At 41.2% G+C, this 25,081-nt stretch overlaps 2 protein-coding genes across 2 annotated transcripts; both read left to right on the forward strand.

Moving 5' to 3' along the window:
• The first annotated feature begins 6,169 nt into the window (after positions 1-6,169).
• On the forward strand, positions 6,170-9,212 carry LOC115146645 (protein c-Fos-like). Its single transcript, XM_029688708.2, has 4 exons — positions 6,170-6,317; positions 7,009-7,236; positions 7,550-7,657; positions 7,765-9,212. The coding sequence occupies exons 1-4, from the start codon at positions 6,177-6,179 to the stop codon at positions 8,431-8,433; spliced, it is 1,146 nt and encodes a 381-aa protein (XP_029544568.2). The 5' UTR covers positions 6,170-6,176; the 3' UTR covers positions 8,434-9,212.
• Positions 9,213-10,205: 993 nt separating this feature from the next.
• On the forward strand, positions 10,206-18,969 carry LOC115146227 (jun dimerization protein 2-like). The gene is made up of 4 exons (XM_065004229.1): positions 10,206-10,406; positions 16,584-16,801; positions 17,143-17,247; positions 17,348-18,969. Exons 1-4 carry the CDS (start codon positions 10,319-10,321, stop codon positions 17,531-17,533), a joined length of 597 nt encoding a protein of 198 aa, XP_064860301.1. The 5' UTR covers positions 10,206-10,318; the 3' UTR covers positions 17,534-18,969.
• The last annotated feature ends 6,112 nt before the right edge of the window (positions 18,970-25,081 follow it).

Raw genomic sequence — 25,081 nt, forward strand, 5'->3', positions numbered from 1 at the left:
CTCCAACCTGTGTATGTAAACTTCTGACTTCAAATGTATGTGGGATGTTCCACCAATATAAATGCTGTGAATGCCCATGTGCTCTCCATTAGAAATGCCTGTAGCAGCATCCCCACCAATCCTGCTGCTGAGAATCAACTACTGACTACAGACCCCGTTGACAGAATTCAGACACAACTAGCTTGCAGAGGACTACGTGAGGTACCACCTAACTTTGTTTTCCCAAGGAATGAGACTGATGGAAGAAGTTGCCACCACCAGGATTTCAGGAAGCCCTACTGGAGTGGTGAAAATCTCCCTAGAAGTTGGTTGGTGTATTCTGAAAGAAACAACAGCTTCTTCTCTTTCTGCTGCAAACTATTTTCTAAGAAGAACATTTATTTAGCAAACTCAGGACTAACAGACTGGAAACATGCAAGTTATTTGCTGACTTCACACGACAGCAGTCCAGAACACCAAAACTGCATGACGACATGGAAAGAACAGGCAATGAGGATCTAAAAAGAGGAAACCATTGATAAGCACAAGATGCCACTTATGGAAGCTGAGAGGATAAGATGGAGAGAGGTGTTGACACGTCTGACTGCTATTGTGCAATCTCTGGCAATTAGAAATCTGGAATTAAGGGGACACACAGAAACACTGTACTCTCCATCAAATGGAAATTTCCTCAAAGAGGTTGAACTGATGGCACAATTTGATCCAGTCATGAGCGCACCTTAACCGTGTCCAAAAAGGTACCTCGAGTCACACCATCAGCTACCTGGGCCACCAAATGTAGAATGAACTCATTGATTTGTTAAGCAGCAAGGTCATTTCAATAATGGTGAGTGACATCAAGCTGGCAAAATGATTCTCTATCATTCTAGATTGCAACTCAGATGTCAGCCACACTGAACAGTTGTCACTTGTGATTAGAATTGTGTCACTGAAGGAGGAGCCCCACATAAAGGAACATTTTATGGGGTTTTGGGGGGCATAGGAGTCCGCGGGCCAACATTTGGCATCCCTGATTCTCAAAAGATTAGAGGATCTAAAAATTCCTTTTGAGGACTGTAGAGGACAGTCTTATGATAATGGGGCCAACATGAGAGGCAAAAACAAAGGTGTCCAAGCCAGACTCCTGGAAATGAATCCAAGAGCTCTATTTGTGCCATGTGGGGCTCACACATTGAACCTGGTTGTGGCTGATGCTGCTAAAAGTTCTGTCGATGCCACAGGTTACTTTGGCATCTTACACAAACTGTACACCTTGTTCTCAGCCTCCACACAGCGACGGGAAGGCAAGAAAGGTCAGGGTTTAGATGGCACTTGTGTAATTTAGTTTGTGTGTTTCTTGTTTGAAGTGCAAAAGTGTAATAATCAGGTTCTCTTCATTATAAGTGTGTTATTCTCTTTGTGTATTTGTGTGATATAGGATTTGTGCAGTTTAGTTTTATTTGTGTGTTTTTTGTTAGTAATGGTGTAAAAGTGTTATAATTCGATTCTCTTTTTTATTCGTATTTATATACTACAATTAGTTTCTATTTGTCTTTGTTACTTCTTTTTGATATTTAAGAGTCTTATTCTTGTATATAGAAGCTGTTTAGAAACCTTTTGGATCTAGACTTGGCGCTCCGTTACCGCTTGCCATGTGGTAGAGAACAGTCTATGACTAGGGTGGCTGGAGTCTGTGACAATTTTAGGGCCTTCCTCTGACACCGCCTGGTATAGAGGTCCTGGATGGCAGGAAGCTTGGCCCCAGTGATGTACTTGGCCGCACACACTACCCTCTGTATTGCCTTGCGGTCAGAGGCCCGAGCAGTTGCCATACCAGGCAGTGATGCAACCCGTCAGGATGCTCTCAATGGTGCAGCTGTAGAAACTTTACAGGATCTTAGGACCCATACCAAATCTTTTCAGTCTCCTGAGGGGGAATAGGTTTTGTCGTGCCCTCTTCATGACTGTCTTGGTGTGTTTGGACCATGTTAGTTTGTTTGCTATGTGGATGCCAAGGAACTTGAAGCTCTCAACCTGCTCCACTACAGCCCCGTCAGTGAGAATGGTGTCGCGCTCAGTCCTCCTTTTCCTGTAGTCCACAATCATCTCCTTTGTCTTGATCCCGTTGAGGGAGAGGTTGTTGTCCTTGCACCATACGGTCAGAACTCTGACCTCCTCCCTATAGGCTGCCTCGTCGTTGTCGGTGATCAGGCCTACCACTGTTGTGTCATCAGCACACTTAATGATGATGTTGGAGTTGTGCCTGGCCGTACAGTCATGAGTGAACAGGGAGTACAGGAGGATACTGAGCACACACCCCTGAGGGGCACCCGTGTTACCACCTGGGGGCGACCTGTCAGGAAGTCCAGGATCTAGATGCAGAGGGAGGTGTTTAGTAAGTGAGCCCACTCCCTTGGCTGAGAAGCAACCCCACACATGAATGATCTCAGGATGCTTTACTGTTGGCACGACACAGGACTGATGGTAGCGTTCACCTTGTCTTCTCCGGACAAGCTTTTTTACGGATGCCCCAAACAATCAGAAAGGGGATTCATCAGAGAAAATTACTTTACCCCAGGCCTCAGCAGTCCAATCCCTGTACCTTTTGCTGAATATCAGTCTGTCCCTGATGTTTTTTCTGGAGAGAAGTGGCTTCTTTGCTGCCCTTCTTGACACCAGGTCATCCTCCAAAAGTATTCGCCTCACTGTGCGTGCAGATGCACTCACACCTGCCTGCTGTCATTCCTGAGCAAGCTCTGTACTGGTGGTGCCCCGATCCCACAGCTGAATCAACTTTAGGAGACAGTCCTGACGCTTGCTGAACTTTCTTGGGTGCCCTGAAGCCTTCTTCACAACAATTGAACCTCTCTCCTTGAAGTTCTTGATGATCCAAGAAATGGTTGATTTAGGTGCAATCTTACTGGCAGCAATATCCTTGCCTGTGAAGCCCTTTTTGTGCAAAGCAATGATGACGGCACGTGTTTCCTTGCAGGTAACCATGGTAGACCAGTGGAAGAACAATGATTCCAAGCACCACCCTCCTTTTGAAGCTTCCAGTCTGTCATTCGAACTCAATCAGCGTGACAGAGTGACCTCCAGCCTTGTCCTCGTCAACACTCACACCTGTGTTAACGAGAGAATCACTGACATGATGTCAGCTGGTCCTTTTGTGGCAGGGCTGAAATGCAGTGGAAATGTTTTTTTGGGATTCAGTTCATTTGCATAGCAAAGAGGGACTTTGCAATTAATTCTTAATTCAACATTCTGGAGTATATGCAAATTGCCATCATACAAACTGATGCAGCAGACTTTGTGAAAATTTATATTTGTGTCATTCTCAAAACTTTTGGCTACGACTGTACAGTCACTGCGGGGACGACGTCATCGATGCACTTATTGATGAAACCAGTGACTGGTCTACTCCTCAATGCCATCGGAAGAATCCTTGAACATATTCCAATCTGTGCTAGCAAAACAGTCCTGTAGCTTAGCATCTGCTTCATCTGAGCACTTTTTTTTACCCGAATCACTGGTGCTTCCTGCTTTAATTATGCTTGTCAGCACGAATCAGGAGGATAGAATTATGGTCAGATTTGCCAAATGGAGGGCGACAGAGAGCTTTGTACACATCTCTGTGTGTGTTTGCATATTTAACATGCTGGTAGAAATAGGTAAAACGTATTTAAGTTTCCCTGCATTAAAGTCCCTGATCACTAGGAGCACCGTATCTGGATGAGCGTTTTCCAGTTTGCTTATGGTCGTATACAGCTCATGGAGTGTGGTCTTAGTGCCAGCATCGGTTTGTGGTGGTAAATAGATAGCCACAACGAATATAGATGAAAACTCTCTCGGCACATAGTGTGGTCTCCAGCTTATCATGAGATACTCCACCTCAGGCGAGCAAAACCTTGAGACTTCCTTAGATATAGTGCACCAGCTGTTGTTTACAAATATACATAGACCACCACCCATTGTCTTACCAGAGGTTGCTGTTCTATCCTGCCAATATCCTTATATGGAATTCCTCCTGTGCGAGATTGAGAAAGCATGAAAACGCTGGTGTAGACTATAACTGTCATTATATTAATGGTGTAGGCTAATATTATACTGCCATGTTGTATGATGTAATTAAAATCATATAGAAATCAGCTACAGTTGAAGTCGGAAGTTTACATACACCTAGGTTGGAGTCATTAAAACTCATTTTTCAACCACTCCACAAATTTCTTGTTAACAAACTGTAGTTTTGGCAAGTCCGTTGTGACATCTACTTTGTGCATGACTCAAGTCAGTTTTCCAACAATTGTTTACAGACAGATTATTTCACTTATAATTAACTGTATCCCAAATCCGGTGGGTCAGAAGTTTACATACATTAAATTGACTGTGCCTTTAAACAGCTTGGAAAATTCCAGAAAATGGGAATGGGAAAATCAAAAGAAATCAGCCAAGACCTCAGAAAAAACATTGTAGACTTCCACAAGTCTGGTTCATCCTTGGGAGTAATTTCCAAACGCCTGAAGGTACCACGTTCATCTGTACAAACAATAGTACGCAAGTATAAACACCATGGGACCACGCAGCCGTCATACCGCTCAGGAAGGAGACGCATTCTGTCTCATAGAGATGAATGTACTTCGGTGTGAAAAGTGCAAATCAATCCCAGAACAACAGCAAAGGATCTTGTGAAGATGCTGGAGGAAGCAGGTACAAAAGTATCTATATCCACAGTAAAATGAGTCCTATATCGACATAACCTGAATGGCCGCTCAGCAAGGAAGAAGCCACTGCTCCAAAACCAACATAATAAAGCCAGACTACGGTTTGCAACTGCACAAGGAGACAAAGATCGTACCTTTTGGAGAAGTGTCCTCTGGTCTGATGAAACAAAAATAGAACTGTTTGGCCATAATGACCGTTGTTACGTTTGGAGATAAAAGGGGGAGACTTGCAAGCCAAAGAACACAATTCTGGTGCACTTCACAAAATAGATGGCATCATGAGGGTGGAAAATGATGTGGATATATTGAAGCAGCATCTCAAGACACCAGTCAGGAAGTTAAATCTTGGTAGCAAATGGGTCTTCCTAATGGACAATGACCTCAAGCATCCTTCCAAAGTTGTTGCACAATGGCTTTAAGGACAACAAAGTCAAGGTATTGGAGTGGCCATCACAAAGCCCTGACCTAAATCATATAGAACATTTGTGGGCAGAACTGAAAAAGCATGTGCGAGCAAGGAGGCCTACAAACCTGATTCAGTTACACCAGCTCTGTCAGGAGGAATGGGCCAAAATTCACCCAATTTATTGTGGGAAGCTTGTGGAAGGCTCCCCGAAACGTTTGACCCAAGTTAAAAATTTTAAACGCAATGCTACCAAATACTAATTGAGTGTATGTAAACTTCTGACCCACAGGGAATGTGATGAAAGAAATAAAAGCTGAAATAAATAATTCTCTCTACTATTATTCTGACATTTCACATTCTTAAAATAAAGTGCTGATCCTAACTGACCTAAGACAGGGAATTTTTACAAGGATTAAATGTCAGGAATTGTGAAAAACTGAGTTGAAATGTATTTGGCTAAGGGGTATGTAAACTTCTGACTTCAACTGTATATTACTTACCAACCAGATTTGTCAGTTCTTAGAATGCTTTAGATTTAGCGGCCTGTAATTATCCTATAATAAAACATATAGGCATTTTTTAAAGTAATTATAAGTGGGAAGCCTATTGTGTATGCCAAATGTCATGTATGGTGAGCTGTAAAACATATAGAGACAACTGCATTATAGGGAAATTGAAGTGTGCTGTTATTTGCACCAAAGAAATAGCACAGTCCGTATGTATGAATGGGCATACTACACATGACACTTTCCTCTGGTATTTGTTGAATAAATACATTTGAAAAAATTGGCAATATAATTACCTGGGGGTAAATGACAACAATGAGCAACTCGGCGATGATATTGAGTATTTGGCAAATGTTTATCTAAAATATGCTAAATGTGTGTTTCATTGTCCAGTGGCTCCCCTCCTTAGAGATGGTACAGCCTCCGTTCATTCATAAAAGTCTGTCAGAATATAAAAGGAGGGGCTTGCACACAAGTCTATCAGTTACCTGGAATAGAAGCTGCTGAAAAAAATCCATTTGACGAGAAGGGTGAATAATCTGTCAGCTAAGGATTTTTTAAGACATGTTTCTCAACCCTGACTTCGATTCAAAGTCTCGCTGTAGCACCGAATCTCCTGTTGGGGACACCCTGACGTACTATCAGAAGACACAAGACGACTCTCTCTCCAGCTCCTCAGCTTCGCCATCAGAGAGTAATGCACAGGTATGAATCAATCAAGTGGTGATGCCTGTGATGCAATGATGTATAATATTCAGATGCAACGATGTCAACGATTATTAATTTAAATATGGTTGACTTTCATCATTTATCAGTGTTAATCTCTATTAACATTCATGTATGTGAAATATTAATAGGAAATCATTGATATTGATGTATTTGTCGAAAATGCTGGGTGGGTAAATGATTCTACCATATTATTCCTATTAATATGATAAATACCCTCCTTCCTATTCCAGAAGTGTGAGATATTGAAAATGCAACACCCCACAGTGAGAGAGGATGAAAATTGTGTATATTATGATTTACACGTCCTCAGACCAAATATGTAGCATGTCGATGCAGCAGTTCATTGAGAAAAAGAAATCCATTCAGGAGCCTCCACAACATCTCTGCGTCAGTGTTGACGTCAGTAACAGTGATAAAGTCAAATATCGATCCAGGGGAGACTATTTTTAGATGGCTAGATATATTTTAAGAGAACCCATACATAGTACATGCCATGACAATACAGCATAGAGTCACAGACATCCCCAATCCGAATGTGGTAATTGCCTTATGTGTCTGTTATTAGAATAAAATGTGTTTAATGACACATTTTGCAGTAAAATAATGAAGCTAATTGTGATTTTTTTTTAAAATCATCAGTGGTAAATGAACTTGTATCACTTTGCAGGAGCTCTGCCCAGACATGGATATACCAGCCACTCCATTTGTTCCAACAGTGACTGCAATTTCCACAACCCCGGATTTGCTATGGATGGTCCAGCCGACCATTATAACGTCTCTCTCCCCATCTCTGAGTAGCAAACAAACCAATGAAGCAAAGAGCTCTCTCCAGTCAACACCCAAAGCGGGCGAGAGCAGGGGAAAAAACACTGGCAGAAAGGGGAAAACCGAGCAGGTTAGAGCACTTTTCTGATTGCAAATCAAACAAAAAACATTAACTCGTGTAAACATCTAAATCAATATTAACAGAGCAGCAGCAGCAATGCATGCTCTCCAAAAGCAGTGTATTTGACTGTGTGCTGAGCTCAGGCAGTCCATTTGTATTCAGGTCACAGCGAGTCTGCAACAATGGTCTATTTTTAGACGCATTGCAGAGAAAGATGCTTTTGCTACACTCCAGAAGGGGATTTGGCAATGGAATGTATGATATTAGGAGATGAAATGGACTGATTCTTCAAGGTGCAAGTGTTTTTCTCTGAACCCCACAGTTATCTCCAGAGGAAGAAGAGAAGAAGAGGGTGAGGAGAGAGAGAAATAAAATGGCTGCAGCCAAATGTCGCAACAGACGGAGGGAACTCACTGATTCACTGCAAACTGTAAGTTAACCCTTAGAAATCAGGTTAATCACAGTACATCATTTTAAACAGTAATCTATGGTTATGATTTAGATTTCCTGTGTTATTTTTTGGGGATATTTTCGAAGGAGACTGATCAGCTGGAGGAAGACAAAGCAGCTCTGCAGACAGAGATAGCCAACCTCCTCAAAGAGAAAGAGAGGCTGGAATTTGTCCTCGCTACTCATAAACCTGTGTGCCAAATTACAGAAGAATTGGATTCCATCTTCCAGGAGCCCAGTAGGTCTCCAGACCTCCCCCCCAGCCCGGAGGGGGGTAAACTCCCTGAGGACAGTGCTCAGGAAGCCCCCTCGCTCCAGGACATGGACATCCTCAGTGACACGTCCACAGCCATCTCTGGAAACTCCAACATCCTACTCTGTGCCAGTATTGAAGTGAACATCTGCGACCTTGAGCCCTCTTTGGACATGAAGGAGGGTCTCCTGGACAATCTGCTGCCCAGCATGGAGGAGGAAGTCCCCACAGAGACTGCCCACTCTGTCCCAGATATTGACCTGAGTGGCTCTCTTGGGGTTACGGACTGGGAAACCCTGTACAAATCTGTGTCTAATGACCTAGAGCCCTTGAGCACTCCTGTTGTGACCTCCACCCCCACATGTAGCAGCTACCTGTCCGTTTTCACATTCTCCTGTCCTGATCTTGACTCCTTTGGAGTGGGGTTTGACGGTCGCAAAAGTGGAGGGGGCAAGGCTGAATCTGTTGATATCCTCAACTCTCCAACCCTGTTGGCCTTATAATGTAAGCATAGGGAGTTGATTGGTTTATCACTTTAGTTGGTTTTCCTGACTGTGATAGGCTATCAGAGACTTTCTGTGGTTTCAGCACTTCAGTTTTATTACTACACTCATTAAATGTTTTTGACTAAGCAAGTATAAACTTCTTCCAGATACAATTGATATAGCTAAGAGCATGGCTATACACTTTACTGATAGGGATTAAGTATGTTCTGGTTTTAAACGCATGCAGAGGAATTCCAAATAATTGTCATATTTCATATATGTTTGATCTGGTACTAGATCTATGCTGTATTGTGGAATTGACTGTACAGTTTTGTGCTTCAATGGGAATAGTATATCAATAGCTATGAATGTTGTGTTATAGTTCAAGTATACATTCATGTTCGGTAGGTACATACCTCAACGTCATCAACTGTGATTTGACCTCATTGTTACAATGTTTAGAGTTTTCAATGAAAAGATCCAGTGCTATATTTATCAAGATGTAAATTATGATAATTTATTTTTTTACCTTCAATTTTGACTTGTTTGTCAAGTTAAAAAAGTAAAATGAGCATCGATTGCTGATTGATACATTTTCAAATTAAATATTCATTCAAAGTGATGTTGGGTGCTTTATTGAATACTAAATATTAAATCACTCATACCAGCTAGTGTCACTCCATTGAGTTTAACAATTAATGTATATATTTTTTCAGATAAGACAAATTATATGGTCACCAGAAAATCTATTGAACAAAAATATAAATGCAACATGTAAAGTGTTGGTCCCCTGTTTCATGAGCTGAAATAAAATATCCCAGACATTTTCCATACGCACAAAATGCTTATTTTTCTAAAATGTTGTGCACAAATTAGTTTACATCCCTGTTAGTAAGCATTTCTCATTTGCCAAGATATTCCATCCACCTGGCAGGTGTGGCATATCAAGAAGCTGATTAAACAGCAAGATCATGACACAGATGCACCTTGTGCTGGGCACAATAAAATGCCACTCATAAATTAGCAGTTTTGTCAAACAACACAATGCCACTGATGTCTCACGTTTTGAGGGAGCATGCAGGAATGTCCACAAGAGCTGTTGCCAGATAATTGAATGTTAATTTCTCTACCATAAGCTGCCTCCAACATCGTTTGAGAGAATTTGGCAGTACGTCCAACCAGCCTCACAACCGCAGACCACATGTAATCACGCTAGCCCAGGACATCCACATCTGGCTTCTTCACCTGCTGGATTGTATGAGACCAATACTGAGGAGTACTTCTGTCTGTAATGAAAGCCCTTTTGTGGGGAAAAACTCATTCTGATTGGTTGCCCTCCCAGGCCCACCCATGGCTGAGCCCCTGCCCAGTCATGTGAAATCCATAGATTAGGGCCTAAATAATTTATTTCAATTGACTGATTTCATTCTATGAACTGTAACTCAGTAAAATCGTTGAAATTGTTGCAAGTTGCGTTTATATTTTTTTCACTATGGAAACAACTCGCATTGAATTTGATTTGGATGTTCCTCTTGTTAGTAGGGCCTCTTGTTAATTATTGTAGAAAAGTAGATAAAAGTCTCTCTCTCCTCTCTGTGTGTCCTTTTTCTGTGTGTGGAATAGAAAGTGAGAGTGTGAGAGAATTAAACAAGAATGGTGTTCATTAAAGGCAATATTGTCAGGTATTAAGAGCGAATCCCAATTGAGGTGTGTGGGCTGACAACATGGTCTATCCTGCTCTGCTCTGCACTGGGTCAGTGGGGTGGTTTGTTTTCTGGTTTCTAGGGGAGGAGCGGATAGGATTTCCCCACTTCTTCCCCCCACTTTAACGTCTAGTTGGCATAACTGATAATTTCCGCATTCCCAAATCCTCCCAGATAGAGCTAACTATTTAAACGGGCCGATGCAACGATTTCCACTTTTTAAAATCTACTGTCGACCTTCAGCTGACCAGAAGAAAGGACAACTGTTGCACTCGGAATCAAAGTCAGGTAATAGACAGCTTCGTAGTCGAGAAACATTGATTACACTGGGGCTCCACGCTGGATGAGTTGCCAGTGTGAGCACAGCAGCCCATTAACTTTTCAGTGGATCATTGTGCACAATCCTTGCATTTGTGCAATCCCGTTCTTTCGTTCTCTTTGGTTTGGGCAGCACTGTACTGTAAAAATGTATGTGTATTATAAACGTTATTCGTGAGACATAACTTTTACACTCAATGCTTTTCTTTTGTTTAGGATGCAAGGTTGCAGTCCTACACGTTTATTCAACCCAATAAACAAGTCGTTCTCTACAACTTTATTGGTCCTGAACGAATATTACTTATGAAGAACATCCTTCATAACATGTAGTATAACATTGATCTAGCACTTGTCAAATGTATTTGCTCGAGTGTCTTCGTTTCATCACTGCAAAAGTCAGTTACGTAACATGCATGCCTTACTGAAGAATAACTTCCGCTTTAAAAATGAGTCATGGTGACTCAGAAGTGTATCATTATTAACCGAGGTTTGCTTTTCTTGTTTCTTTGTAACTACGGGCTTTCAAGAGTGTTACAATAACGCGATGGAATTTTGACAATGTATCAATGTAGTATTACAATGTTACTTACATTTGATTTCACACTGAAGGCCTGCCTATGTTACACTAAATATGTTTTATCACGTAGCCTAGTCCAAAAAAATGGCTTCTAATAAACAGTTTAATTTAGCAACAATTTAGTGACTTTTAGGTTACTGAATATATATATATATTTTTTATGTTTGCACATGAATTGAAAATTAAATTCAGAAATATCTAATTTACTTAAGTATTCACACCCCTGAGTCAATACATGCTAGAATCACCTTTGGCAGTATTTTGGGGGTAAGTCTCTAAGAGCTTTGCACACCTGGATTGTACAATATTTACATTACGTTTTGTATTCAGGACAAAAAGTTCATTTCTTTGCCATTTCTTTTTGCAGTTTTACTTTTTGTGTCTTATTGCAAACAGGATGCATGTTTTGGAATATTTTTCTTCTGTACAGGCTTCCTTCTTTTCACTTATTTAGGTTAGTATTGTGGAGTAACTACAATGTTGTTGATCCATCCTCAGGTTTCTCCTATCACAGCCATTAAACTCTGTAACTGTTTTAAAATCACCATTGGCCTCATGGTGAAATCCAAGGTTTCCTTCCTCTCCGGCAACTCAATTAGGAAGGACGCCTGTATCTTTGTAGTTACTCAGTGTATTGATACACCATCCAAAGTGTAATTAATAACTTTACCAGGCCCAAAGTTACACTACCGTTCAAAAGTTTGGGGTCACTTACAAATGTCCTTGTTTTTTAAAGAAAGCAACAAAAAAAAAGTCCATTAAAATAACATCAAATTGATCAGAAATACAGTGTAGACATTGTTAATGTTGTAAATTACTATCGTAGCTGGAAACGGCTGATTTTTTAAATGGAATATCTACATAGGCGTACAGAGGTCCATTATTAGCAACCATCACTCCTGTGTTCCAATGGCATGTTGTGTTAGCTAATCCAAGTTTATAATTTTAAAAGACTAATTGATCATTAGAAAACCCCTTTGCAAGTATGTTAGCACAGATGAAAACTGTGGTCCTGATTAAAGAATCAATAAAACTGGCCTTCTTTAGACTAGTTAAGTATCTGGAGCATCAGAATTTGTGGGTTCGATTACAGGCTCAAAATGGCCAGAAACAAATAACTTTCTTCTGAAACTCGTCAATCTATTCTTGTTCTGAGAAATGAAGGCTATTCCATGTGAGAAATTGCCCAGAAACTGAAGATCTCGTACAACGCTGTATTCTACTCCCTTCACAGAACAGCGCAAACTGGCTCTAACCAGAATATAAAGAGGAGTGGGAGGCCCCGGTGCACAACTGAGCAAGAGGACAAGTACATTGGAGTGTCTAGTTTGAGAAATAGATGCCTCACAAGTCCTCAACTGGCAGCTTCATTAAATAGTACCCGCAAAACACCAGTCTCAACATCAACAGTGAAGAGGCGACTCCGGGATGCTGGCCTTCTAGGCAGAGTTGAAAAGAAAAAGCCATATCTCAGACTGGCCAATAAAAATAAAAGATTAAGATGGGCAAAAAAACAGACACTGGACAGAGGAAGATTGGAAAAAAGTGTTATAGACAGACGAAACTAAGTTGGGTGAGGTGTCCGGATCACAAAAAAGAACATTTGTGAGACGCAGAAAAAATGAAAAATGTTGGAGGAGTGCTTGACGCCATCTGTCAAGCATGGTGGAGGCAATGTGATGGTCTGGGGGGTGCTTTGGTGGTGGTAAAGTGGGAGATTTGTACAGGGTAAAAGGGATCTTGAAGAAGGAAGGCTATCACTCCATTTTTTTGCAACGCCATGCCATACCCTGTGGACAGCATGTAATTGGAGCCAATTTCCTCCTACATCAGGACAATGACCCAAAGCACTGCTCCAAACTATGCAAGAACTATTTAGGGAAGAAGCAGTCATAATGTCTATAATGGAGTGGCCAGCACAGTCACCAGATCTCAACCCTATTGAGATGTTGTGGGAGCAGCTTGACCGTATGGTACGTAAGAAGTGCCCATCAAGCCAATCCAACTTGTGGGAGAGGCTTCAAGAAGCAATGGGTGAAATCTCTTCAGATTACCTCAACAAATTGACAACTAGAATGCCAAAGGTCTGCAAGGCTGTAATTGCTGCAAATGGAGGATTCTTTGACGAAAGCAAAGTTTGAAGGACACAATTATTATTTCAATTAAAAATCATTATTTATAACCTTGTCAATGTCTTGACTCTATTTCCTACTAATTTTGCAACTAATTTCATGTATGTTTTCATGTAAATCAAGAAAACGTCTAAGTGACCCCAAACTTTTGAACTGTAGTGTATATTCAATGCCTGCTTTTTTCCCCATTCCCCAATAGGTGCTCTTCTTTGCGAACATTGGAAAACATACCTAGTCTTAGTAGTCGAATTTGTGCTTGAAATTCACTGCTCAACTGAGGGACCTTACAGATAATTGTATGTGTGGGATACAGAGATGAGATAGTCATTTAGAAATCATGTTAAACACTATTATTGCAAATTATTTAGGCTTGCCATAACAAAAGGGTTGAATGCTTATTGACTGAGGACATTTCTGCTTTTAATTTTTTATTAATTTGTAAACATTTCTGAAAACATAATTACACTTTGACATTATGAGGTATTCTGCATAGATCAGTGACACAAAACCTCAATTTAATATATATTAAATTCAGCCTTCAACACAACAAAATGTAGAAAAAGTCAAGGGGTGTGAGTACTTTCGGAAGGCACTGTATACTGTGCTCTGAAGATATTTGCATATTGTTCATTTGACATTTTTTACACAAAGCACATTCGTATATCTTTGTTTTTTTCAGATTCAGAGTGTTTAATAGTCACATGTACAGGGGTTGCAGATATGATTGCAGGGTACAGTGAATATCTAAGTCTCCAAGCTTACAAACATGTAGGGCTAAGTGAAATAAAACCTTCAAGCAACACACTCACCTTAAATGTGAGTGGATTATTTATCTTTATGGGGAGGTTACCCTACTAAAGCCACCACAAAGGTCTTTGTCATCATGTAGCTTCACAACTAAAGTCATAACAACACTGTTGTGATAAGAGCGTCTGCTAAATGACTTAAATGTAAATGTAAATGTTGTCTTATGATACCAGAGGAGTTCCACATGCTACTTTCATACTTTTGTGCCTAGTACTTTTGTTTTGAGGAACTTTCTCAAAACGCAGAGACAAAATTATGGATATTTGCTTGTGTTTATAGATTTTAAAAAGGGTTTCAGTCCAGTACAATCCAAATGTGCACTACACAGCAAACATGGAATCACGTTTTGCACATAAGGTAAAGCAGCGGTTTTGCTGAGACATACCAATATTTATTATGTTATGTAAACTGAGAGGACCAGATTTTCATCTATAAAGCCAAATTGGGTTGTATCTGTGCAGTAGTAATGATTTAGGAGTGACTTTGTTGAACATAATTAGCTGCAGAAAGAGGCCAAATGGCAGCTGTTGGTAGATTTAATGCTGCACATTGGGGCAGTTAGGAGGTGGTTGAGGAAGGGGTCAGGTACAGTAGATAAGGGTGGAGTATTGTGGAGTGAAACAGGCTACACACTTGCATGGAAACATGCAAAAACCTCAAATCACTTGTCTTGGTACCGTGCCCAGAATAAGACTATTGGCCTACTTTGCTTGGGTCCCATTTGTTGGAACTCAACATTGTACAACTAGAGAGGATAGGTCCTGACTGTATAGACATTGAAGGAAACCTTCAGTATTTACATTTTCTGGGGGTAAGGTCAGAGATCAGTGTAGGTGATCCTGTATCAATATATCCTGGTGTGTAGTTGGTATCTGTATTACACTCTTGCTAGCTTTCAAACAAAGGGAACATTGTTTCTGTTCTGTTTATTTTTCCTCATCATTCACTCTGCCTATCCTGCTGGGCCCATAAATCATTTATTTTTTGAGATTTTGGAGAATACTGTGTATTCAGCGCAAATGGGTAAACTATTATGATTCTTTATTAATATTGTATCCCAGTGGTGATCTGGTGGGGTTGTGAGTGAGTATTTATTTTCACACGTGCCTCTGAATCCAATTCCATCTATAATGTGGTGGGAAATGTGAATGAGTGTGGGCAAATGAAATTAGACAGCCGTCTTGTCTGTAGCGTTCTTTGGCTCGGATATTCTTGGGAGAGTTGATGTAGCAAGCTGTTGTCCCTGGCTACCTCTCTCCAGGCACCTTCTCTTTGATTTTAGCCCTCGCTGATTTTCATGCCAACCTCTGCATTGAATATTTGGCTGATGTAAGCTTATACATGAGTGAGGCAAAAATGAGTAGAATCAAGAAAGGAGTTCTCAAACAGTTATATATGTACAAATGTACAAAGCTTCTGTTTAAACAGACTTTTGAGACTCTGTTAGGCGAGCTACAGTGTAATATAACGTATCTGTCATCCTACCAAATGAATTACTTGCTACTCACCTGGGAATAAAGGCAGATGTCTTTGCATAACATATATTACTACAGTTATAAACAAAACAGATTTACAGGGAAGACTCAATGTAGTGTTGATGTAGATATTGTATAGTGTCCATTTAGTCAGACAAAATAGAAGAAGGGTTTGGCGAAGAACCTTTATCAGGGGACCAGGGTTGGCTACATTGTCCTGAGCACCCATTGCCACATTCCACTTCCCTGATATGGAGAAAATAACTCATATGGAGGAAACATGGGCAACGGGTGTTTCTTGGCAAGGGCTGGCTGCAGTCTCCTTGGGATAAAGGGGAATGTGTCTGAGTCTACTTTTGTGCTGGGCTATGTGCTTCTCTCTTGGCCTCCTCGGGAATGAAAAAGAAAAACATAGATCCTTGCCAAGACCTATGTAAATGGGAGTATACATACATTCCAGAAAAAAAGAGATGAAATAATAAAATGTCCTAATGGGAGACAGCCTCGGCCTCTGGCTCTGTAACAGGCCAACATTTCATTAGAGAGGGCTGCCAGGGAGACCAGGTGCACCCTGGGAAATGCCTCCTTCAAGCCCTTTAGCAGACTTAAATGGAAGTAGAGCAATTAATGATCTGTCTTCTATACCAAAACCCCAAGCAGGTTTGAGATGTGAATGCTTGGGGTAAAATGTATTCAGATCTTTAACTCTGGTATAGTTATTGCCTGAAGCCAACGGAAGTTTATTCTCCACGATGAATCTGCATTTGCCTCCCTCTTTGACAATTCCTAGAATGTGAACACATTCTGACCATTATGATTGGTCCCAGAAACCAATGGATTGGGCCAGGGCTGGTCTTCATGATGACGTTATCAACTTTGATACTCTGGTTAGAGTTGTTAGAGACAATCCAATCGCTGATAATTTTATTTTGTACAACGCCCCTCATTTTCAAGTCACACAAACAACTTGTAGGATGGTAGTTTCAGACTGAATATATGTAGCGATCAGTAGAGCAGCGGAATTAAATTCAGGTTGAGTCGTCAGGCAAGTATCCCTGTGAAATATTCAGAGGTGGTGAATCGTACATCTCAAACCATGTGTTGTTTATTTTCTTCTCAATGTATTTTCCTATCCATTTGTCCCTTTCCCTATAAGCTGTGGTCACAGCCGGGTCTAACATGATGCCGGGACCAATCCCAGATCCCCTGGTGACAGCGGGCTCCTTGCCCAGCTTGGGTCCCCTGGCAGGGATCCCCTCCACCACGCTGACTGACCAGCTCAAATACGCCGACCTCCGGGAACTGGGGTCCATGCTCTCTCCACTGCACTTCCTGGGCAAGCTAGGGAAGAGGCCCCTAAACATCAAAACAGAAGTGAGAATGAAAGTTGTTTTAGTTCTTGAAAATGTTGTGAGAAGTTCAAATTCAGACATCTTTCAGGTAATTTTACTGTTTACGGCTCACTCTTTTGATGTTTTGACTTTTCTTACCATCACAGAAATTTGTAGAAAACATAGGCAATGTTATTTCCCAGAGCACAGAGGGACTTCAATATCTACTTAATGTTGACCAAGGGCATCACCTAGTGGACCGAATTATCATTAAAACAAACAATCTACTTTTCGATGGTTTCCCACACTTGAAACATAATTGCTGGGTCCATTTTCCACCTTAAGTTCTATTTTAAAGCATGTTTGCATTTCCTCTCATTGTAGAGAGATGAGGAAGAGGACAGGAGGAAACGAAGGAGAGAGAAAAACAAAGTTGCAGCAGCACGCTGTAGAAACAAAAAGAAGGAGAGGACAGACTATCTACAAAGGGTGAGAGGGAGGTTTTTCTTTAATGAAATGTATAGATCTCCATTCTTCTAAGAATAGGTAATGATCTTATCCTTCCTTCCTCATGCACACTATGTCTCAGGAATCAGAGAGACTAGAGGTGATGAACTCTGACCTCAAAGCCCAGATCGAGGAGCTGAAGCATGAGCGGCAGCAGCTGATCATCATGTTGAATCACCACCGCCCAACGTGCATCGTAAGAACAGACAGCGTCAAGACCCCTGAAAGCGAAGTCAACCCCTTGCTGGAGCACCTGGAGGGGAAGTGATGTCACAGGACTCAGAGCAGCAGTGTCACAGTTACAGTTTACAGTGAAGCTCCACTCCGGTCAGCTAGCAGCACTTCAATACCTCTGGGTTCTTGGCTTAGAGGAGAACCAGCTAAGCACTCCTGCCTGGAGCCAGAGAGCCTTTAAACACAAAGGTGACCCAATGTGATTGGACTTTGTGCTGGCAGTTAAATGCATTGTTTAGATTTTTTGTTTTGTTATTGTTGTTGTTATTAAGGGCCCCATAGTCCCAGCCACTATCACTATAAACAAATGGAATTGAATAAATGGCTAAATGCAGCTTGGTGAGCAATACTCCACCGTTCCAAGGCAACATGGCAGATCTCTCAGGCCCCTAGGCACAGTCAGAGCTGTATTTTTTGTTTATACATATGTGTACTGGTTATGTACACGGATGTTTTTTTTAATATGATTTTTTTTTGTATTATGCCTTCGATGGCAGACCGGTTGAACCGTTTACTTTTTTTTGGCGCAGGCGTCATATATGCACATAACCTACAGTATATATTGACTGTTTACATTGTAGTTGGTCTGTTATTGTTACTTTCAAATATGGTTCTGATTTGTATACGCGCTGTACATTATATGTATCATTTGACATACTGAACAAAAATATAAACGCACCATGCAACAATTTCAAATATTTTACTGAGTTACAGCTCAGATGAGGAAATCAGTCATTTGAAATACATTATTTAGGTCCTAATCTATGGATTTCACATGAGTGGGAATACAGATGGTCACAGATACCTTAAAAAAAATTGGGCCTCACAATGGGCCTCAGGATCTCGTCACACTATTTCTGTGAATTCAAATTGCCATTGATAAAATCGTGTTCGTTGGCCGTAGCTTATGCCTGCCTGCCCATACCTTTACCCCACCGCCACCATAGGGCACTCTGTTCACAACGTTGACATCAGCAAACCGCTCGCCCACACAATGCCATACACGTGGTCTGTGGTTGTGAGGCCTGTTGGACGTACTGCCAAATTCTACTACGTTGGAGGCGGCTTATGGTAGAGAAATTAACATTCAATTCTCTGGCAGCAACTTTGGTGGACATTCCTGCAATCAGCATGCCAATTGCATGCTCCTTCAAAACTTGAGACATCGGTGGCATTGTGTTGTGTGACAAAACAGCACATTTTAGTGTGGACTTTTATTGTCCCCAACACAAGGGGCACCTGTGTAATGTTCATGCTGTTTAATCAGGCATGTAAACAAATTTGTGCACAACATTTTTGAGAAATAATATTTTTGTGCTTATGGAACATTTCTGGAATATTTTATTTCAGCTCATGAAACATAGGACCAACATGTTACATGTTGAGTTTATATTTTTGTTCAGTGGTATAAGCTATCACAAAGTGATACCTTTTGTATTTATATTACAAATAAATACAGTTTCTTTTCTCCTTGGCCTTTGTTGTGATTTAGAACTGTGAACAGCATTTCAAATTGTAATTTCCTTATTCATCATACTATTTGATCTGTGATATTAATAATGCCATTACAAAAATCCTAGTTGGAAGCGATATCATACCCTGACATGACAACATTACTATAAGCTCATTTAAATACATCTGAGGATTTGTCTATGAGGTCATTTAAATCAGCTGCTTGATTTGATCACTTGACTCTTTTTCATTCATTTATTAACAGGGTCCATTTTGTGTAACTCATCTGGTGGCAGATATTCATACAGGTGCACGTGTCTTGGCATTCAATGGTCCACCTGACCTGTATGTGTGGTGCGCCACAGCAATACTACCTCTTGAACTATTCCAATCCAAAACTTGCATTTCACATACCAACATATTGGACTAGTTATTCAAGGTACTCCTATATTTCTATCCAATTTTAGATCTAATCTAGATGAAACATGATGTCACATATTTAATATGACATGCACCATCTCAGACAGTAGAAGTTATAAACCCTTCCTTACCATGTAGATAGCATTTAAAGGCTGGTCTTGATAATGCCCACAGAAAACAGTGATGATGATTTTATTATTACTGGGTATGTACAGTTGAAGTTGGAAGTTTACTTACACCTCAGCCAAACACAGTTAAACTCAGTTTTTCACAATTCCTGACATTTAATCCTAGTAAAATTACATGTTTTAGGTCAGTTAGGATCACCACTTTATTTTAAGAAGGTGAAATGTCAGAATAATAGTAGAGAGAATGATTTATTTCAGCTTCTATTTCTTTCATCACATTCCCAGTGGGTCAGAAGTTTACATACACTCAATTAGTATTTGGTAGCATTGCCTTCAAATTGTTTAACTTGGGTCAAACATTTTGGGTAGCCTTCCACAAGCTTCCCACAATAAGTTGGGTGAATTTTGGCCCATTCCTCCTGACAGAGCTGGTGTAACTGAGTCAGGGTTGTATGCCTCCTTGCTCGCACTCTTTTTCAGTTCTGCCCACAAATGTTCTATAGGATTGAGGTCAGGGCTTTGTGATGGCCTCTCTAATACCTTGACTTTGTTGTCCTTAAGCCATTTTGCCACAACTTTGGAAGTATGCTTGGGGTCATTGTTCATTTGGAAGACCCATTTGCGACCAAGCTTTAACTTCCTGACTGATGTCTTGAGATGTTGCTTCAATATATTCACATAATTTTCCATCCTCATGATGCAATCTATTTTGGGAATTGCACCAGCCCCTCCTGCAGCAAAGCACCCCACAACATGATGCTGCCATCCTCGTGCTTCACGGTTGGGATGGTGTTTTTCGGCTTGCAAGCCTCCCCCTTTTTCCTCCAAACATAACGATGACATTATGGCCAAACAGTTCTATTTTTTTTTCATCAGACCAAAGGACATTTCTTCAAAAAGTATGATCTTTGTCCCCATGTGCAGTTGCAAACCATAGTCTGGCTTTTTATGGTGGTTTTGGAGCAGTGGCTTCTTCCTTGTGGAGCGGCCTTTCAGGTTATGTTGATATAGGACTAATTTTACTGTGGATAATAGATACTTTTGCATCTGTTTCCTCCAGCATCTTCACAAGGTCCTTTGCTGTTCTGGGATTTATTTGCACTTTTTGCACCACAATACGTTCATCTCTAGGAGACAGAGCGAGTCTCCTTCCTGAGCGGTATGATGGCTGCGTGGTCCCATGGTGTTTATACTTGCGTACTATTGTTTGTACAGATGAATGTGGTACCTTCAGGCGTTTGGAAATTGCTCCCAAGGATGAACCAGACTTGTGGAGGTCTACACATTTTTTTCGGAGGTCTTGGCTGATTTAATTTGATTTTCCCATGATGTCAAGCAAAGAGGCACTGAGTTTGAAGGTAAGCCTTAAAATACATTCACAGGTACACCTCCAATTGACTCAAATTATGTCAATTAGCCCATCAGAAGCTTCTAAAGCCATTACATAATTTTCTGGAATTTTCCAAGCTGTTTAAAGGCACAGTCAACTTAGTGTATATAAACTTCTGACCCACTGGAATTGTGATGCAGTGAATTATAAGTGAAAAATCTGTCTGTAAACAATTGTTGGAAAGTAGATGTCCAAACCGACTTGCCAAAACTATAGTTTGTTAACAAGACATTTGTGGAGTGGTTGAACAACGTGTTTTAGTGACTCCGACATAAGTGTATGTAAACTTCTGACTTCAACTGTATATGTCTATTTTAAAAGAAAATACTAGAATTTACAAAAAAGTTCAGATTAGGCCAGCACATGCAGCACTCATAATTCTGATCAACAGAATTAATTTACAAAGGGATTAACAGTCCCAAAGAAAAAAGGAATGTCATTGCCCACTAACCAACAGTGCGAAATGGCATCATACCATTTAATTAATACACAAACATTGTGCCAGAGTCGTGAATTATACCGTGTCTTTCTTTAATTTCGTGCATTTTTTAATGGGCCTAATTGTAAAAACGTGATAACGTAAAAAAATGTTTTATTGCCTTTTAATTTGGCATGAACACAACCAGTGATTATGTTTTCATCTTATTGTCAAACAAATCAATTAAAAAAGTAAGCTACCTGGCATTGTTTGTCCACTCTAAAAGAATTCCAGCATCCAAATATTGCACTGTGCACTCGCGCCATTTGATGAATGGAAAGAGACATTTACAAAACACCAAGTTGCCTGAATTAATTGATGCGTCTTGCTGACAAAATTATTATTTTGTAGAAAGAAAATGTGGTACACTTGAAAAGGGGCTGAAATACGAGACTGTCCCGGGATGACAAATGTAGCCATATGGAAAAAATTGTACTATAATAAAACTATTAGCAAAGGTGTTCATCTTTAATTTACAATCTGTAGAAACTATGAGAATAGAAAGGTTAAGAAATGTTATAAAACATCACAGCACAGTAGAAAAATATATGGCAGCTAGAAACTGAATGGTCTTCAGAGATAGATGGGAGGGGTTGACAGTAGCTGAAGGCTTGGACTTAAAACAAACACAGGATAACTCATGTCAAATATATGACAGAAACTGAATGGTCTTCAGAGATAGATGGGAGGGGTTGACAGTAGCTGAAGGCTTGGACTTAAAACAAACACAAGATAACTCATGTCAAATATACCGTCCATGAAATGTATGCATTGTATATATGGCTGTGTGCTTAGGGTTGTTGTCCTGTAGGAAGGTGAACCTTCGCCCCAGTCTGAGGTCCTGAGCAGGTTATCATCAAGAATCTCTCTGTACTTTGCTCCGTTCACCTTTTCCTCAATCCTGACTAGTCTCCCAGTCTCTGCTGCTGACAAACATCCCCACAGCATGATGCTGCACCATAGGGATGGTGCCAGGTTTCCTCCAGATGTGATGCTTGGCACTCAGGCCAAAGAGTTCAATCTTTGTTTCATCAGACTAGAGAATCTTGTTTCTCATGGTCAGAGTCTTTAAGTGCCTTTTTGGCAAACTCCAAGTGGGCTGTCATGTGCCTTTTACTGAGGAGTGGCTTCCGCCTGGCCACTCTACCATAAAGGCCTGATTGGTGTCCTTCTGGAATGTTCTCCCATCTCTGCAGAGGAACTCTGGAGCTTCGTCAGAGTGACAATCAAGTTCTTGATCACCTCCCTGACCAAGGCCCTTCTCCCTCTATTGCTCAGTTTGGCAAGGAGGCCAGCAAGAGCCTTGGTGGTTCTAAACTTCTTTCATTACATTTAAGAATGAAGGAGGCCACTGTGTTCTTAGGCACCTTCAATACTGCAGAAATGTTTTGGTACCCTTCCCCAGATCTGTCTGAAAAGTCACACACAGCCACAATCCTGCTGCTTTAACTGTTGGAGTAAAGGGTTTGTTGGGTTGAGGTTCGGAGCTGTCTATGGACAATTCCTTCGACCTCATGGCTTGGTTTTTGGTCTGATGTGCACTGTCAACTGTGGGACCTTATATAGACGGGTGTGTCCCTTTCCAAATAATATCCTACAATTGAATTTACCACAGGTAGACTCCAATTAAGTTTTAGAAACATCTCAAGGATGGTCAATGGAAACAGAATGCACCTGAGCTCAATTTCGAGTCTCATAGCAAAGGGTCGGAATACTTATGTAAATAAGGTATTTCTGTTTTTTAACAAATTTGCAAACATTGCTAAAAACCTGTTTTCACTTTGTCATTATGGGGTATTGTGTGAGGAGAAAAAAACAATTAATTCCAGTTCAGAATAACACTATAATGTGGAAAAAGTCAAGTGGTCTGAATACTTTCCGAATGCACTGCATATTTACAAAAACAATATATGGAGGATTGGAAATTATGCAGACAATTACACTGATAGAAACCACAATATATTCCCCCCCCCCAAATTACAGCATATTATCTGTGTTGTTGTTTGTGTCACACTGCTTTGCTTTATCTTGGCCAGGTCGCAGTTGTAAATGAGAACTTGTTCTCAACTAGCCTACCAGGTTAAATAAAGGTGAAATAAATCAAATAAAAAAATGTGTTTGTTTGGTCTTCCTCCCGGTGCCTTTATTCAGCAAGTAGAAATACTGGTGTGCAAAAGAGCAGAAAAGTAAATAAAAACAATATGGGGATGAGGTAGGTAGATTGGGTGGGCTATTTAATGATGGGCTACGTGCAGCTGCAGCAATCGGTTAGCTACACAGATAGCTGAAGTTTGACGTTAATGAGGGAAATATAAGTCTCCACCTCCAGCGATTTTTGCAATTCGTTCCAGTCATTGGCAGCAGAGAACTGTAAGGAAAGGCGGCCAAAGGAAGTGTTGGCTTTGGGGATGACCAGTGAGATATACCTGCTGGAGCGGGTGCTACGGGTGGGTGTTGTTATCGTGACTAGTGAGCTGAGATAAGGCGGAGCTTTACCTATTATAGACTTATAGATGACCTGGAGCCATTGGGTCTGGCGACGAATATGTAGCGAGGGCCAGCCGACTAGAGCCTACAGGTCGTAGTGGTGGGTGGTATAAGGGGCTTTGGTGACCAAAAGAATGGCACTGTGATAGACTGCATCCAGTTTGCTGTGTAGAGTATTGGAAGCTATTTTGTAAATGACATCGCGGAAGTTGAGGATCGGTAGGATAGTCAGTTTTACGAGGGTATGTTTGGCGGCGTGAGTGAAGGTGTCACGCCCTGACCATAGAGAGCCCTTGGTTCTCTGTGGTGTTGTAGGTCAGGGCGTGACTAGGGGGTGTTCTAGTCGATGCATTTCTATGTTGGTGCTCATAGTATGGTTCCCAATTAGAGGCAGCTGATATTTGTTGTCTCTAGTTGGGGATCATACTTAAGGTTTCCCTGTTCCCACCTGCATTTGTGGGGTATTGTTTTGTTGAGTGTTGCTGTGTGCTCTGTTACTTCACTGTCGCTGTTTGTTTATTGTTCTGTTTAAGTTTCACTAATAAAAGATGTGGAACTCAAATCATGCTGCGACTTGGTCTGTCTATCATAACAATCGTGACAGAATATCCCACCAATCAAGGACCAAGCAGCGTGTACGGGAGGATAAAGTGAGTTGGACCTGGGAGGAATTCCGGGGAGGATGCGAGACCCTTCCTTGTAGAAAATCCCAGAAAGATCAGGAAGGACAGCGACGACGGCAGGGGCCGCGGCCTCAGAAACCCCAAGATTTTGGGGGGGGGGGCACATGGGGTGGTCGACTGAACAGCAGGGAGTGCCAGAGCCAGTTTGGGAGTCGGTGGAGGAATTCAATGAAAGATACCAGAGAGAGGAGGTAGCGAGGAGTATGCTGCAGCGCATGCGTGCTGAAGAGCGTGACACCAGTTCGGTGCCATTGGCGCCGGCTTCACGCACCAGTGCGCCTTCTCAGCCTGGTACGTCCTGTGCCAGTTTCTCGCACTCGCCCTGAAGAGCGAGTCATTAGTCCAGTGCCATCTGTGCCAGCTCCCCGCACTCGCCCTGAAGAGCCAGAGACCGTCAGGGAGGCAATGGAGAAGTTGGGAGAGCGAGAGAGGAGAGAGATGTTAGTCAGGTGTGTTCTGCACAACATTCGACCTGAAGAGCATGTCAGCAATCTGTTGAAAAATGTGCCTGCTCCACCTATCTGGCCTCCAGTGCGCCTCCCCA

Source organism: Oncorhynchus nerka, linkage group LG18 (assembly GCF_034236695.1).
Source record: "Oncorhynchus nerka isolate Pitt River linkage group LG18, Oner_Uvic_2.0, whole genome shotgun sequence".
NCBI lineage: Eukaryota > Metazoa > Chordata > Actinopteri > Salmoniformes > Salmonidae > Oncorhynchus > Oncorhynchus nerka.